Here is an 18,231-nt window from a genome sequence, read left to right as displayed (position 1 = left end):
GCCTAATATTGAAAGGTTCTGTACTGTATGATACTGTAAAGATAATGATCCTTTGAATGCAACAATTGTACCAAATGCTTGTGGATGATACTTGATAACTATGCTTGTGCAACAAAAAAGCTATAGACATTTTATTTTTATACATTTTATAAATTGTGTCACCTTATAATATATTTTAAAACATGTATATTGAATTAAACATTTGTATTTGCTGCTGTGAAGAACATAGTCAGCATTTACTGACGTGTTGAATGTTAACAGATGTGTTTAGTAAACCTTTTTACAAAATTACATCTGTAATATCAGTTAGTTGTTTATTGAAATTATGATTTATATAAAGAATAAAATATGTCTCACTATTGTTTCAATATTGTTATTTAAGTTCCAATTAATGAAACCATACACCAAAATGGTTGACATTGGGTATAAAATGGTAAATGGACTGCATTTATATAGTGCTTTTAACAGACGTTTTTTGTTTTACAGAACCTTAATGTTTTTTACATTGAATATTTTTTAAGCGTATGGTTATTCAAATGTAATTCTCAGTTAAAACAGCATTACAATATGTTATGTTTACATTGATGTTTTTATACATAAATGAAAATTTGCTTAGCGAACTTGCTCATTGGAGCCAAACAAAGATACAGATGACAAACAAAATTAGTAATTTGTTTAATATAAAAATAACAATGTTTGATTTGTTAAATATTGACATTTTTTCTGTATAAAAACACTATATTGAAAACATTTTGGAGTTGTAGAGCATTTTCATAAGAAATTTTCATAATCGCTGGGATCATCCGTGTTGTTGTAAATATCCTGAACCTTAAAGTTTCAAGAGAGACACAGAGGTAAAGTCAGTCAATTAAACACTATTTAAAAAAAGAGTGTTAATTCACAGTGTAAAGACATGTTTATGATCAGTTATATACTTACAGGGTAGGATTTTTGCAGACTGTTGCACAGGAGACAAATAAGAGGTAAACATTTTAAGGTATGTAGTTAAATGTGTTCCATCCGATTAGTGCACAATATACATATTTCATTATTTTTATTTTAAATCAATATCGGCAAAGAAACACGTTTTACACTTTTTCAGCACATAACAAACATTCTTTACCATACTCATAAAAAATCTAGCTGCCAATTGGACAAACACTTCAACTTACAATCACAAATTATACTTTAGAGACTGAATGGGTTCAAACGCACATTACCTTTTTGGTGACGGCATATAAGGTTTAGAGAAGGGCTTGATTGCTGACGCTGCATGTGCATCATTTAACCTGTGAGCAGATGATTTTATTAAGGCCAATTCATACTGATCCTTCAAACACTATTTTTTTAACCAATTAAGCCAAATTTTAACCCTCTGGGGTTGAACCCATTTGGGACACTTGTAGAGGTTTTGCTCTTAATGTACATTTGGTCTTTTTTCAGTTGCTTAAAACATATTAGTGGGTAATACCACATGACACTGTATTCAGCACAAACTGTGCTACAATTATATGTGTGTAACATGTATGTACATGTTTGTATTTTCAAGGAAATTATGTTTATGCATGGTTAATAAAAAATATTGCTAAAACGTTGCTGAAATAAGGCTAAGGTACACCAGCTAAACATTTGTTCACAAACAGAAAAGTACTGTATCTTGTATCCCAAATGGCACCCTAAACACTAAAAACCCACGGTCTTCCTACAAGTCCGCACTTTCGTGACATAATGACGCTTTGACAGTCAGGAAGAAGTCTGCTACGATGCTCGAACAATTGCGGGCTCAGAAAAAGTTTGCTTCAAGGGCAGATATTGACCGAAAAAAGGGCCACCAATGAGCAGCCTTTTGAACCATAAAATGACAAATGGGACACCCTGTGGTCTTCTGGACTTAACGGACAAGCACATGCGGTGGAAATTATAAGTCCACAAGACCACAAGTCTACATAAAGTGTGCCATTTGATATGTAGCCAGTAATAGAGTTGATAAGAGTTTTTTGGATCAGTGCAAATTGGCTTGTAAGCCCCGTTCACACCGCCAGCAACTATATGCGGCAGAGCATCATGATCTCATTCATTTCAATGAAAGCTTGGCTACTTTCAGCGACAATCATACACTATTTGTATACCTTAATGAGAAACTGTTTGCTTAGCTAACTTGCTTACTAAGGCTGAAAAGCCAAAAGGAAATCCAGATTTCAAACAAACTTTAAGCCCCGTTCACACTGCCAAGAACTAGCTGTGGCAGAGAATCATGATATCATTTATTTAAATGAAAGCTTGGCTACTTTCAGGGACACAAGTGACGAACATTGGTGGCAAGACGTGGGCGTGTCCCATAACGTAACAAATTTGAGAACAAAGTTTAACAAGTTTAACTTTACGCAAATGATGAGCGACTACAAATGGGAGTGAAACAGTGGAGCTCACCCCATCCATCTCTCGTCAGTTATGAAGTGGTCTCTCATTTTTAATAAATGTAACTAATGCTGCGAATACTCCAAATGTGAAGCATCACATTCCTCAATCTAGGTTACTTGTGGGATTTAAAGGAACAGTATGTAGCATTGTGGCCAAAACTGGTACTACAATCACACAACTGGTGGCCAATACACAACATGACAACATAAACATCAGTTGAGAGCTGCAACTCCACTTTTTAAATGACAATATCCTGGCCAGAACACTGTTGTGAGTGATATAAGTATTTGAAATAAAAATGATTTCTTAATGTCTAGTGACATATCAGGGCCATTTTATGATTAATTGATATAAATTTATTACATCCTGTTCCTTTAACTTCAAGCCATGCAAATGTTCTGTTCGAGTTAAATACTTTTAACTTGTGAGGAAATGCATTTGAGGCGAATAGCGCATGTTTTACAGCGTGAGTTTGGGTCTTTGCATCCAACCAGACTCTCGTACATTCATTTCATTTGTACAGAGAGTCTGGCCACTCTCCATTGCAAAGCGTTACTTCAGTTAAGGAGGGTCCATTGCTGAAGGTTAAAACTATTGGATCTGCCCAGAGTCACTCAGGATCTGCCAAAGCCAATCGCTAACGTGTGGTCGTGACGTATATCATGCACCGAAACCGTCTGGAAACAACAAGTCAGAATAATCAGACAAACAAAACTTAGCAAACCTGGTTCTTGCTCCGGCTTTAACTACTGTATATTCGGCAGTTTTGCAACAACGGAGCAAATAGCTTTTCTCACGTCTTTCTCCGCTGCCATTACTGAACTACAACTCAAACTGACGCACGACCTCAACGTCATCGTTCTTAGCCACCCCCATCTGTTTGCTGATTGGTCCTGCAGATTTTTGCAGGAGAAAACGAAACTCTACAGAGCAATCCCAGATGTACTGCTGAAGCAAAATGAAAATTAAGCGGAAGCACGTCGGAGGGCGGAGCCAGGCTTGCACAAATCGGCCCGCGCAAACTGTAAAATTTTTGTTTGGTGTGTACGCAGCATAAGACCACATTGAAAGGGAGAGCTGTGCATAATATCACATTTGCAATTCAGAATCAACACTGGATAGGTTTTATAATGTGTATCGCAAATATTGATACACCTCTACAGGCGACACATAAAAAAAAAAATTTAAAGTGTGAACGTGGCTTTAGAGTAACAATTATAATTCAAACCACAACAGAAAAGGGAAGTGTGATTCTGTGAGTTTTAGTGAACCCACATCATATATGGTTAAGACATATGGTTATGTGGTGAAAAAAATAACTACATAGATAGGCTTACCTTTGTTCAGTCTGTGATTCTTGCGTATCATTGTGTGAAGACCTAAGATTCATATTGACAATGTTAATTTGAGAATGTATAAGAATATATAACCCTTATGTTACACACATGTACCTGTTACGCCTCTTGCATATGACTCCAGCAAATATGCAAATGAGAAGCAAGGCAAAAGAAGGGGCTAAAATGTAGACCCCAGTTGTCTTCATGTCAAAGGTCATCACATAAGTTTCATTTACGGAAATGGCTAAAGGAAGAAGCAAGAAATACATTTAGTGTTTTTGTGATGTATATATGATTAGAAAAGAGTTGACAATGTAAACGCCTATTAGTAATATACAGAGTAAAGTATAATTAAGGACATCCCATTATTATTAACTTGGACAAAATGTTAGCCGGATAAAAAGCATCTGAAAAACATGTCATGTAAATATAGATTTAAAAGTGCATTTATAAAATATACAATTATTAAAGATCCATAAAATTTTTTCCTGGTGCTGTGATTTATTTTAGCCTTTATTTATTAGAATCGTATTACATGACTAAATCACGTAGGAGATACAGGTGGCCCCATAACAGGGTGTTGGCAGTGCGCGCAGACATCCTGGAGCAAGAAAGGAGGAAGAGACAACAAGCCAAAGTAAACCATTGCTGAGCACCATTGCCTTTGCAAAAGAGGGCCAAAGACCGGTGGTCCACAGCCAAGCAAAGCAGAACATTCTGCAGTCCGCCCAGGGATGGGAAATGGAGGTTGATTTTGGGAGGAAACTCCACTTCCCCAAGATGCTACTGTGTAGAACTCTAAGAGATGACATCATCATGTGGTATCTAGAGGGAAGGAAGATCCTGATGGAGTTGACGGTGTTGTGAGAGGAGGGCTGCCAGGAAACTGATGAGAGGAAAAGGCCAAATACCAGCAACTTGGTAACAAAAGGGTGGACATATTAGCTGATGATAGGTGTAGGATGTCGAGGAATTCCAACTCAGTCTCCGTGGAATCTATTGACAAAGGTTGGACTGAGGGGCCACTTGAGGAAAGCAGCCATTCGTAAGCTGGGGGAAGCGGCAGAGAGAGCCTCCTGTTGGCTCTGGCATAAGAGAGAGGACACAAGCTTGAAGCTTGGAGGAGAGGGGCAGTGACCTGGCCAGTCTGGAGGGTGTTTTGGTTAAGGGTTGAAACACCCAGTGGGAACCACATGATGACCTCACCTCCAGGCCAAGGCTTCATCCATTAGAAATGGACGCAAGTCAGCATCGCAGATGTATTATATAACAGCTTTTATTGATTAGAAACTTATTTAACCATTTCAGTCCCCCCAGAAAAACTTGATTCAAAGCATAATAAGCCAAAGTCTGCACATTTATGAGGGGGGCGCATTTTTTAACTACGCACAACTTTCGCAGCATAAATGGCAGATTTCTGATGGCAAAATATGCGGGGCTTGCGTGATTTCTTAATCCCCTTATTTTCGTAGCAAAAAGTCATATATATTTTAGCAGAAAGTTGAAAAAGTTTGCATTTACTTAAAGGGACACAAGGCAAGTCTGAGTATTATTTCTCTACTAGCTCCCCCTAGTGTCTGGGAGTAAATGCTTTCTATATCTGAGACTTTACGAGACTGAAGGACACCGGGTCGGATACAGCGAACTTGCAAGTGGGGTATTCTTCCTACAGACGGTAGGGTGGGCGAGAGAGTCTTCATTCGTCATGTAATGAGCCATTTAACCATATACAGACTTACGAAGATGATTTATTAACATAAAAATGCTGCCTTGTGTCTCTTTAACTCATGCACAGCCATGTCTCCTGTTGCATGGGAATGTTATGAAGTGACGTAAGTGAAAAATTTTTGAAAAGCTGCAAAAGCTGCAAACAGCAAGTTCACACAGTTTTTGCAAGTTTGCATAGCATGAAATTGCATAAATATCCCTCATATTCCATTGCATTTTTTTTTTAAGAAAACGTGCCGCAAGATCAAGGATTTTCCGCGTTTTTCTGGAAGGACTGCCATTTTAACAACTTAATAATGGAAAATAAGTGCATTAAATGAATATTTATGGAGCATACTATACAGATTTTTTGTTGTGTCCTTGTAAATGCAAATGAGCTGATCTCTCAACTAGTGCAGATTAAGGGGCGGTATTATCCCCTCCTGACATCACAAGGGGAGCCAAATGTCAATGACTTATTTTTTCACATGCTTGCAGAGAATGGTTTCCCAAAACTAAGTTACTGGATTGTGTTTTTTTACATTTTCCAGGTTGATAGAAGCACCGGGACCCAATGATAGCACTTAAACATGAAAAAAGCAACGTGATCTCGTGAGAATATGTGTGTATTTTTACGTTTCAGTGTGGTTGTACAATAGGTACATTTACTTACGTTTAAAATGCACTGAAACGTGCAATATCGACATTTTGAAAGGACTAATACGTAAATTATTTACGTATTTACAGCTTTACAAACGTACAAATTTGATTCAAATTGCGGGCATTGTCATTTCTTACTCATAATAATGACATGTTTTCATTCATATTTTCTTAGTTTACCTATTTACCTAATGAAATGATTGTGATATTCAGAGAATTTCACAATATTTAACATTTTACAACTTTAAAATGAATAACATTTCTGAATTTAGATTTAGTTTGTTTGCCATGACACACAAAAACGCGTTTTCTCTTGCTGTCTTCTATCCAATACATTATTATTACTACTAAGCAATAATTACAACAAAATACAACATAAATTCACAAAATATCTTACTTTTATTCATTTGCTGTAATCCACATCTTTAAAATGCATATGATTGCGAGGTACAGATCAAAATTCAACCCTTTATCCAGCGATTTTGATCCGAGTTCTCATCAGCAACCGTAGTCAGATCGCGCTTTCGTTAATGTGAATTCAAATATCCCGCCTCAAGAAGCTTTACGGCACATTGCTTTATGGCAGTGATATCAAAATCTCATTGGCTCTTTGAGTGCCACGTGACATATTTGCGTCATTTCCGTTGGTGAACGTTTGAAATTAAAAGACAGAGGGAAGCCGGATCAACACTGATCAAACTCTTGGATTAATAACTTTAAAACTTCTCTTTAATTCATACTGTATACTCCAGAGAGGACCTTGGCTGCAGCAAATTGTCATTTTAATACTTTTGGTACTGATTTTAATATTCGCAATAAATAAGTTGTTGTGATTACACTTGTCTGTCTGTTATGCTTTTTTAAACAGTAACGTTAAATAATTATTTGTTACTAATATGTTCCTAAACATATCTGTCCGTTACATTGCATAATATAAAAAGAATACATTACATATTTAAACATTTTGTATAAAAAGAGTTTGGGTTTAGGGTAAGGTTTGGGTTTATGGTAAGATTTGGGTTAGGGTACGATTTGGGTTTAGGGTAAGGTTTGGGTTTAGGGTTAAGGTGGTAACATATCGCTAAAATTGTTAAAGGGAAATTATGCAGCAATCTTTATGGAATGAAAGATACATAAAAGTTTTACATCTTTTAGCTGTGAAAACATAATAATGCTATGTTTAAATGTTGTAAATACGTCTACATTGTACGTTTTAGCATCTATTTAAACGTACAAAAAATACGTTTTTTGTTTTTTAAAGTTACGTGTAAATGCTAGTATTAACAGTGAGACCAGGCTGGAAAAAGCCAGATTTTCATGATATGTTCCCTTTAAAATGTAAGTAATTGAAATTTGCATATAGACACATATTCTTTATGCATTCATGTGTTATTACTCACACACTGCATTTTTGTTTTTTGTGGCTCTTGCTATTATGCCTCCATGATGTGTAACATTACACTCAATTTCTGAGTGCTCATCCTTCACAACACCGGTGCGTGTCCGAGTGATTTTCCACAGACCGTTTTCAATATGGACATCATCTACATGATCAGATCCTTCAATACCCTTCAGAGTGATGTTTGGTTTGTTGTATGGACAGGTGTGGAAGGTAAAACATGCAACTGTAATGCTGTCACCAGTCGTTGCACCTCCATATATATTGATAGTGGGCTGCCTTGGACCTGCTACATGGAGAAACATTAGAATTAGAACATGACATCAATGTTTTTACCGTTCCTCCTTTAAGTTAAAGCCAGTTTTTTTCTAAGTGATCAATTGCCACATTTGCTCATAATAAGACAGCTAGAGAACTCATGCATAAGACAATAAAGCATTTACATACTGTCAACAAGAATCGTGGATGTGACGTCATAAAACTCATAGGTGCGCCATCCAACATTTTCTGGGTCAATCCATGCATACAATGTCTCTCCATTGTGGGACAGATCCACGCTTTTGATCAGCAGACTGCATTTCCAATATGATGGGTCTCCATATAATTCAGTTTTTCCTCTGAATTTGCTTATGACTTCTTTTGTGTTCTTGGGATCATAAACTAAAGGGTAGCCTTTCGACACATACTGATACCACACAACTCTACGTGGGTTAGTTGGTGGGTATGAAGTGTAAGAAAAAGTGCACGGTATAACCAGACAGGAACCTTTGAGGCCATGAATTTCCTTTGGCATTCTCACTTTCCATGCCAAAGTCTCATACAGCAGAACACCTGTGAGAACAAAATCCAGTGGAAATGTGTATTGCTGTAAATCGCTAATTATTTGTTATACTGTAGTATTAAAAATGTATGATCTTTTGACACTTTACCTTGAAAAAGTAAATGAAGTAACAAGTTCATGGTTTCAGGTCAAAATTATGTCGTCTATCATTTACTAAAAGAAAAATAGAATATATTTTTTTATATTTTCTCTGAAATTTGTATTTGAAGAAAAAACAAACAATGAAACAAAATATTTTATTAATACATCAGCTACACTGTTTCTTATATTTTTAGTGGCAAGCAGAAGCCCACTTGTGATTTTAGGGGGCACACAAACATTTATCTTAGTGTGGCAATGCTGACTAATGATTTGTACCAACTACGCCACCCGGGGGCTATTTCCGGGATTGCCCTCAATTTAACAGCACACAGGTTCGTCACGACTGGGTCAGGTATCAGACAAGAGTTGAGTCAATCAGAAAAGCTTTATTTAAAATGAATTCAATTTTATTCACGTTATCAAATAGTAAAAGTAGCAAATAAGAAAGACAAACAACACTTCAGGGTGGGAGAAGGCCTGACGTTCTTTGAGCAGAAAGCACACAGCACTCACACGTGCACACACGCACCACAGCACACTACAGCACGGCACACCTCACTGTGAACACAGCACTGCAACCAAATAAGGAGCCCACCACCTTAAAGGAACAATCTGCTGATACGGCCAACCCACACCTGAAGAGAAGCAACAAAAAAACAAATAAGTAACCTTTAAAAGACACAATAAAAAAAAAGGACATCACCTCTAACAATCTGGGTTTTTGTCATGCAATTAACTGCCCAAAAGTTATTACTGTAGGCGCCGCGTCCGGTCACCCCAGCTACCAAACAGGCAATAGGCAGGAAGCCTGTAAACTGGTTACAGAGGCAATGAAAACTACAGAGAAAGAAAACACCTCACAGGTCACCAAAATTAGAAAGTACTTAACTTGATTAATACAAAGAAAACAAACAAGCGGTAGCTTAAGACTGAAAACAATAAAGTAATAAACCAAAATAATTCTAAATAATAATAAATATCATTATAGATAATCAAAAAAAAACAATAATCAAAGTAAGTAAAGAATAATGCTAATAAGAATAAATGACAACAGAAATAATAGAGATAATACAAAAATAAACTAATAAATCACAACCAAAGGAATTCAGAGTAGAATAATGCTAGTGACAGTCAGATAATGACTACTCTGTCACACGCCGATTTTAAATCAGTTACTCACGCTACAATTGGATAAGCACCACGCCCCAAATCCAGACCACGGTCCAGCTGATCCTGCGAAATACTGCAATGCTGCAACAGTAAACTATTAGCACATGAGCAGCGCAATGTTAATCAGCTGGTATAACCCAGCAACGCCGCAAACAGCGCAAACCAGCAGCAGCACAGAGCGCCACCCGTCAGAAATGTAAATTAGAATGCCCAGCTGACCCAAGCGAAGCAGACAATGCAGAGCGAAGCAGGCAAATCAGAGCGATGCAGGCAAAGCAGAGCACAGATGACGTAGCGCGAAATCCCTTCAGTAGAGTTAGTACTGCCCAGATGATGACGTAGCGCAAAGCGGCTGCAGTTGAAAGCAGAAGGTAAAGCCAGCAGTGTAAGCGATGCACGTAGCGCAAGAAAGCCACGCAGCCAGCAGCAAGCCCACTACAGCAACCCACTGTAACGTCCCTTGCACATTGACCCACACCTTAAATAGGAAAATAACGCACTTTACTCAATCAATCAATCATTACAGCCTTTATAACATTAGGAGTAAAGTCACCACATATCTGTATTGGAACTCACGAAGCACAGATGGAGACGTGTAATGTAAACGTCTCCATTCACGCAGCGATTGACGGGTTTCCCGAAAAGCTCCTCAGTCCACCCTTAAGTCAATGAATTTCATAAAGCCCAGTGCAATACACCATAAACATTGCAAATCATTCACTGAAAGCAGCCCTTACCTTACTACCACTTGTACACAAAAACCCGGAAGTACGGCGGCTCGCTCGCTGATGGAACAAACGCACCCGCATAACGTGAACTGAAACGCTTTTATAGGCAGATACATGGTCATCAACAACACACGCATCAGCTGGCCAGATGACGTCAGGGGATAGAAAACCGTACTGCTACATTCTACCCCCCCATTCGTCATCGTCGTCCCGACGATGAAACAATCAAGACTCTAATTCCAAGGCCTAAACCACGCCATAACTGCATTAGTCCCACAGGCTGGAGCATCTGGAGCGTTTACACTTCCAGCTCCTACCGTTCGTGGCAAATGGTGCACATTAGAATGTTGCCCTGCCCCTACTCGTCCTGTCCGACGTGGAACTACACCTGGTGGGTTAGAAGTTTCCCGAGAGGGGGAAGCCACTACAGGTACCAACTCAACATTGGCTACTTCTGTAGGTGCTGGAGGATCGTTGGCCTGCACTATTCCAGCTGGTTCTGGCCTTGCCGTATTTCCGCTCTGAGCTAACGGTACAACCTCAGAAACCACATAAGCCAAGTCCCCATCTTCAGGCTCTATCTCAGTCTCCAAGTGCACAGGTGAATCAACTGAACTTTCAGAAAGGTCATCTGATACCACCTCCCCTTGGGCTCGAAGTTTCAATGCCGACCGATGAACCTGTCGGACTTGAGTCAGATTGTTTACTGGAGCTACTGTATACACAGAACCACCAGGTGGAGGGGCTTTAACCACCTGATATACTGTGGAGCTCCAAAGGTCATGAATCTTATGCCTACCTCGAACCCCAAAGTCTCTCAAATAGACAAACTGGCCCTCCCCTAACGGCAGCTCTTTTACCCGTTGATCATGCCCTGCTTTACGCCGGCTTGCTGCAGCCTGCAGCCGCTCTCGGGCGCCATCAACCGCCACCTGCAACTGTGCCTGATGCTCCTCAATCCACTTGTGGACTCTACCTGGCACCAGCTCTTGTACTTGCCCGAGCAAAAAGTCTATGGGCAACCTTGGTTCTTGCCCAAACATCAAAAAGAAAGGCGACTCACCAGTAGCCTGGTGGGGAGTGGTGTTATAGCAGAACACCACCTGTGCCAGGCAAGAGGCCCAATCTCTCTTACGGTCAGTGGGCAAGGTCCGCAGCAAATTGTGTAAAGTCCGATTGAACCTCTCACACTGGCCGTTACCAGCCGGATGGTATGGAGTGCTGCGCGACCTTCCTACCTCATACAGGCTACACAACTGTTGAATCAAAGTGGACTCAAAATTGCGGCCCTGGTCGGAATGAATCCGCCCAGGAACCCCAAACTTGAAGAACCACTCCTCCACCAAGACCCTAGCCACAGTGCTCGCCTGCTGATCCCAGGTGGGAATTGCCACTGTAAACTTACTGAACACGTCAGTCATCACAAGCACATTTTCTTGTCCAGCCTGGGATGGCTCCAACACCGTAAAATCAATAGCTACAATTTCGTTTGGACGAGAGGCCAGTAAATGCCCCATGTAGCTCCGAGGGATTGGTGCCACATCTTTAGCTTGTTGACACCGCTCGCACTCCTGAACCCACTGTGCCACGTCTGCAGACATGCCCGGCCAGTAACAGCGTTGCCGTACCAGTTCTAAGGTACGTTCGACACCTTGGTGTCCATGCTGCTGGTGTAAAGAAGTTAACACCTCTGGCTGTAAAGCAATTGGCACCACAACCTGAAGCACTGATTCTCCTCCATCTGGCCGGAAAGCCCTTCGATATAATAGGCCCTCTTGCTCTACCAACCGGTCCCATTGTCGGAGGAGCGTGATTACTGGCTTAGCCAAAGTCCGTCGCTCCTGCAGGCCTGGCCGCTGCCCTTGCCGCCAAAATCGCAAGGCTTCCCCTACCACTGAGTCTGTCTGCTGTAAAGCGCTGATATCAAGTGCTGAGCGACTAGGCCAAGCCTGCATTGCATGCACAGTGGTAACTTCCCCTGGCGTTACCCTTACTGCTCGCCTCAGCAGCTCGGGTACCACAGCACCTAACTGCCCGCTATCATCAGCCCCCAGCTGCACAGTAGTTAATCGTGACAGCGCATCGGCATTCTGGTTGGTTCTACCCGCTCTGTACTGAATCACAAAATCAAAGGCGGCTAACTCAGCAGCCCACCTTTGCTCAGTAGCACCCAACTTAGCTGTAACAAGATGACTTAACGGATTGTTATCCGTACGTACAACACACTTATGCCCCAACAGGTACTCACGAAACTTCTCAGCCATGGCCCACTTAAGGGCCAAGAATTCAAGCCTCATGGAACTATAAGTGGCCGTATTCCGTTCCGCAGGTCGAAGACCACAGCTAGCATACGCGATGGGTCTAACCTTCCCTTCGACTTCCTGTGACAGCACAGCTCCAAGCCCTGCATAACTGGCATCGACCTCCAATATGAAATGACGCGTAAAATCCGCATATGCCAACACTGGCGCCGTGGTAAGCTTCCGCTTTAAAGTTTGAAAGGAGTCCTCACATTGGGGAGACCATACCACTGCCAACTCTAGACTGCGCTTACCTACCTTACCTCTTGTTAACTCTGCCACTATTTGATGTAACGGGGCTGCCAATTTCGCAAATCCCTCGACAAAACGCCTATAGTAGCTAGCAAATCCCAGGAAGGTCCTCAGCTCAGCCACTGTCCCAGGACAAGGCCACTGAACTACAGCCTCAACCTTACCTGGGTCTGTTGCCACTCCGGAGGAAGAAATTACATGCCCCAAGTATGTTACCTTCTCCTGAAAGAATGCACATTTTTCCAGCTTTACCTTCAGGCCTTCGGCCCTCAAGCGACCCAACACCATCCTTAACCTCTCTAGATGCTGTTGTATGGATGATGAAAACACAATGATATCGTTTAAATACAGCAAAACAGACTGGTGCCGCTGGTCACTGAAGAGCCGCTCCATCAGGCGCTGGAACGTACTTGGGGCATTACACAACACAAATGGCATACGATTCCATTCAAATAAACCGAATGGCGTGCAAAAGGCAGTTTTGGGACGGTCGGATTCAAAGACGGGAACTTGGTTATACCCACTGGCTAGATCTAAAGTAGAAAACCAGTGGGCACCAGTCAATGAATCCAACGTCTTCTCAATCCGAGGTAACGGAAACGCATCCTTGCGCGTTTTGGAATTAAGCTGACGGTAGTCTACGCACATGCGTAAACTACCGTCCTTCTTCTTAACTAACACGATGGGGGAGGCGTATGGGCTGCAGCTCTCCCGGATAATCTGTGTATCTAGCAACTGACTAATGTGAGTCTTAACCACTTCGTACTCTGATGGTGGGATACGTCGGTACCTCTGCCGAACTGGAGTGTCATCGGTCAGGGGGATCTCGTGGGAAAGCAGGTTGGTACAACCCAGGTCTCCTTCATGTGTCGAAAACACACTTTGATACTCCCGAAGGAGAGCCCTAACCTGATTTTGTTCCTCAACTGACAGTCCTCCAAACTCAAGTGACGCTATCTGCCCTAACATATCTGATGCATCACAAGAGGCCACCTGAGCGGTCATGGTTGAGACCTCCGTCACCCCATTTGGCAACCCCACGAAATATACTTCCCTCAACGTACCTATAACTGTAGTGGGATACAGTACTACATCAACGGTACCGACATTTACGACCGGGACCGAAACAGTACCCCCGCTCACCTGTACTAATGAGGGTGAAGCCAACAGTCCTGCAGGCAAACCAGTCTCAGTAGGCTCGAACAACACGGTCTTACCTGCAAGCAAGGAGGAACAGGTAGCTGTGACAAATGTCAAGGTGCCACCTGAAATGCGACATACCTTGTGCCCCCTTACTTTTACATTATTCCCGCGATCAGCGGCACGAACAGCTTGTTGACAATTCTGAAATACCTGAATCATGTTCACATCCTCAGCCAAACTTGGCAACTCAAATAACGTGGATCCATGACGACCGAACAGTTCCCGGTAGCAGCGGCTAAGAACATTCATGCCTAGAATACCAGGCACGTCCGGGCCACTGCCCGGAGGATCACGGACCACCAATACTCCACAATTAGGAATTGTACTACCGCACAGCTCGATATCTAATTCAAGATACCCAATATACGGAATTTCCAATCCATTTGCTGCTCGGAGCTGCAGCCAGTGACATGATTGCAGACGACCCTGGCCCCATGGCTCAAACATCAACCGGAAACATGTTTCCGTGATGGTCGACACCATGGAACCAGTGTCAACCAAACAGGGCACTGAAACCCCCCCAATATTTACAACAAGGCGTGGACATGAGGACACTAGTCGGGAACCCGTCTCATTACCATGAACAATACGAGAGCCACGCGCACTCCCTACCGAGCTGTGGCTCAGCAGCTCGGTAGGAACTAGTTTTCCGGACGGTTAGGGCCAGGCAAGGACCTTGGTTCACCGGCCGAAGGAGCAACAACCGGGCCTGGCGGAGCACGAGGCGGACGACGCTCCCCATCACACTCCCGTGCAAAATGACCCGGTTGTTGACACCGTCGACAGATTAATTGAGTTGGACGAGGTGCACGACCATGGGAAAAGGTAGTTTGATTCCGGGCGATAGTCTGGGTAAGCAAATCTAACTGCTGTTGCTGCCTATGCAGCATTTCTCGTAGCTCACTTAACTCAGATGTACGATTTCTCTGGGCCCAACCCATCTCTGGACTTCCCCGGACCTCATACTGGATTCCACTCACCAGGGGGACTGACTGACTTCTACCCCTAACACCCCCTGGTAATCCCTCTCTTTCCCAACGGATCGCTTCTCCTCGAACCTCTAGCAACGTTACAGTGGGCTGACGTCGTATCAATTGTTTTAATTCTCTACGAAGTGCATTATCTGACACGCATTCGACAAATTGATCCCTTACAATTACATCACCATTTAAAACTTCACATGGCGACTGGTTTTTTACTTTTTCAAAAAGACCTAACAACGCCAAGGAGAACTCCAACAATGTTTCTCCCTCGCGCTGTCGCCAAGAGAAAAATGCTTCCTGCAGTGCAATGTACGACTCTGCACAACCATACACTTCACGCAAAGCTGCAATAATTTTGTCTGGATCACTTTTATCTGCACTAGAACGGTATTTAATCTCGTTTCGGGCCTCTCCTTCAAGGTGATCATAAAGGAAAAAGGCTTGCTCTTCTGATGTCATATTACGAACTCTCATACACGCTCGGGCCTCCTCAAGCCACTCATCAAGATTGACACCAGATCTGCCATTAAAATTTGGGCAGCGTCGGTCTCTCGGAATAAATACAAAACGTTCGACTGTACTGGCACCCACATCAGCCGACCGCGGTGTAGATGGGCGTGCTGCACTACCAGATGGTGCTGCACTACCAGATGGTGCGACAGGATCGGGCCGCTCAACCGCCGCACGCTCCTGTCGCAGCTTCTCATTATCAAGTTGTAATTGGGCAACTAAGTCCCGCATCTCCTGTAATTCGTTTTCCATGGCGTGTTACAAAAGTACTCACCCAATCACTGCTCTGTCACCAGCGTGCTGAAAAAGAAAGGGAAAAGGAAAAACTCTCCTCAAAGTCTGAATCTGATAACCAGTCGAATACCCTGCCGACTACGCCAAATGTGGCAATGCTGACTAATGATTTGTACCAACTACGCCACCCGGGGGCTATTTCCGGGATTGCCCTCAATTTAACAGCACACAGGTTCGTCACGACTGGGTCAGGTATCAGACAAGAGTTGAGTCAATCAGAAAAGCTTTATTTAAAATGAATTCAATTTTATTCACGTTATCAAATAGTAAAAGTAGCAAATAAGAAAGACAAACAACACTTCAGGGTGGGAGAAGGCCTGACGTTCTTTGAGCAGAAAGCACACAGCACTCACACGTGCACACACGCACCACAGCACACTACAGCACGGCACACCTCACTGTGAACACAGCACTGCAACCAAATAAGGAGCCCACCACCTTAAAGGAACAATCTGCTGATACGGCCAACCCACACCTGAAGAGAAGCAACAAAAAAACAAATAAGTAACCTTTAAAAGACACAATAAAAAAAAAGGACATCACCTCTAACAATCTGGGTTTTTGTCATGCAATTAACTGCCCAAAAGTTATTACTGTAGGCGCCGCGTCCGGTCACCCCAGCTACCAAACAGGCAATAGGCAGGAAGCCTGTAAACTGGTTACAGAGGCAATGAAAACTACAGAGAAAGAAAACACCTCACAGGTCACCAAAATTAGAAAGTACTTAACTTGATTAATACAAAGAAAACAAACAAGCGGTAGCTTAAGACTGAAAACAATAAAGTAATAAACCAAAATAATTCTAAATAATAATAAATATCATTATAGATAATCAAAAAAAAACAATAATCAAAGTAAGTAAAGAATAATGCTAATAAGAATAAATGACAACAGAAATAGAGATAATACAAAAATAAACTAATAAATCACAACCAAAGGAATTCAGAGTAGAATAATGCTAGTGACAGTCAGATAATGACTACTCTGTCACACGCCGATTTTAAATCAGTTACTCACGCTACAATTGGATAAGCACCACGCCCCAAATCCAGACCACGGTCCAGCTGATCCTGCGAAATACTGCAATGCTGCAACAGTAAACTATTAGCACATGAGCAGCGCAATGTTAATCAGCTGGTATAACCCAGCAACGCCGCAAACAGCGCAAACCAGCAGCAGCACAGAGCGCCACCCGTCAGAAATGTAAATTAGAATGCCCAGCTGACCCAAGCGAAGCAGACAATGCAGAGCGAAGCAGGCAAATCAGAGCGATGCAGGCAAAGCAGAGCACAGATGACGTAGCGCGAAATCCCTTCAGTAGAGTTAGTACTGCCCAGATGATGACGTAGCGCAAAGCGGCTGCAGTTGAAAGCAGAAGGTAAAGCCAGCAGTGCAAGCGATGCACGTAGCGCAAGAAAGCCACGCAGCCAGCAGCAAGCCCACTACAGCAACCCACTGTAACGTCCCTTGCACATTGACCCACACCTTAAATAGGAAAATAACGCACTTTACTCAATCAATCAATCATTACAGCCTTTATAACATTAGGAGTAAAGTCACCACATACCTGTATTGGAACTCACGAAGCACAGATGGAGACGTGTAATGTAAACGTCTCCATTCACGCAGCGATTGACGGGTTTCCCGAAAAGCTCCTCAGTCCACCCTTAAGTCAATGAATTTCATAAAGCCCAGTGCAATACACCATAAACATTGCAAATCATTCACTGAAAGCAGCCCTTACCTTACTACCATTCGTACACAAAAACCCGGAAGTACGGCGGCTCGCTCGCTGATGGAACAAACGCACCCGCATAACGTGAACTGAAACGCTTTTATAGGCAGATACATTGTCATCAACAACACACGCATCAGCTGGCCAGATGACGTCAGGGGATAGAAAACCGTACTGCTACATTCGCCTATTTTCAGGGTTATTAAAGCAATAAGCCCAAAGAATAGCAGCTATGGGGCGTTGTTATTATAAAATGCACTGTAACATTACGTCTTTGCGGGGCTTATTGCTTTTATAAAACGTTTACTTCATATGCATAGGAGGATTTTATAAAATAAAACTCAAATAAATTGTAATTATATTAGTACAAGTATTACTCTTCCACCTAACAAAGTAGTACCTCAAAACCATGTCTTTCTGCAACAGAGTGGTTCCCAATTAACACAGACGGAGCAAAGACACAATGAAAATATGATTAAAGACTGGTGTTTATTTTTATGTGTTTTTCATATGTTTTAAAACAAAAAACAAAGTTTCATCAATCCTTCATTTGTTCTCTTTTATCAGCTCTCAAATTTTGAGCAAAAAGCTGAGATAATTCCATTTTTGT

At 42.0% G+C, this 18,231-nt stretch overlaps 1 protein-coding gene and 1 long non-coding RNA gene across 3 annotated transcripts; both read right to left on the bottom strand.

Moving 5' to 3' along the window:
• Positions 1-346: 346 nt before the first annotated feature.
• LOC129438469 (uncharacterized) lies at positions 347-8,533 on the bottom strand. The gene is made up of 8 exons (XM_055197203.2): positions 8,454-8,533; positions 7,972-8,355; positions 7,526-7,813; positions 3,873-4,002; positions 3,759-3,800; positions 1,221-1,289; positions 940-958; positions 347-828 (listed from the first exon to the last, which is right to left on the bottom strand). Exons 1-8 carry the CDS (start codon positions 8,482-8,484, stop codon positions 772-774), a joined length of 1,020 nt encoding a protein of 339 aa, XP_055053178.2. The 5' UTR covers positions 8,485-8,533; the 3' UTR covers positions 347-771.
• A 6,837-nt stretch (positions 8,534-15,370) lies between these two features.
• LOC141361737 (uncharacterized) lies at positions 15,371-17,796 on the bottom strand. Of its 2 annotated transcripts, none has more exons than XR_012367894.1 (4): positions 16,904-17,796; positions 16,481-16,563; positions 16,003-16,361; positions 15,371-15,892 (listed from the first exon to the last, which is right to left on the bottom strand). It is a non-coding gene; the product is annotated as an uncharacterized lncRNA (long non-coding RNA). The 2 variants fall into 2 exon arrangements; XR_012367895.1 differs by having other exon boundaries at positions 16,240-16,361.
• Positions 17,797-18,231: the final 435 nt, after the last annotated feature.

Source organism: Misgurnus anguillicaudatus, chromosome 24 (genome assembly GCF_027580225.2).
Source record: "Misgurnus anguillicaudatus chromosome 24, ASM2758022v2, whole genome shotgun sequence".
Classification (NCBI taxonomy): domain Eukaryota; kingdom Metazoa; phylum Chordata; class Actinopteri; order Cypriniformes; family Cobitidae; genus Misgurnus; species Misgurnus anguillicaudatus.
The sequence above is the reverse complement of the archived record's forward strand: the minus strand, read 5'-3'. Positions and strand labels throughout refer to the sequence as shown.

What these genes read in the sequence shown, in the direction of transcription:
- LOC129438469 (XM_055197203.2), bottom strand. Translation starts at nt 8,484, where the DNA reads ATGAACTTGTTACTTCATTTACTTTTTCAAG. An exon ending in ATCCACGATTCTTGTTGACA is followed by an intron (nt 7,814 to 7,971) that starts GTATGTAAATGC and finishes TTCTCCATGTAG; the next exon opens with CAGGTCCAAGGCAGCCCACT. An exon ending in ATATGCAAGAGGCGTAACAG is followed by an intron (nt 3,801 to 3,872) that starts GTACATGTGTGT and finishes TATGAATCTTAG; the next exon opens with GTCTTCACACAATGATACGC.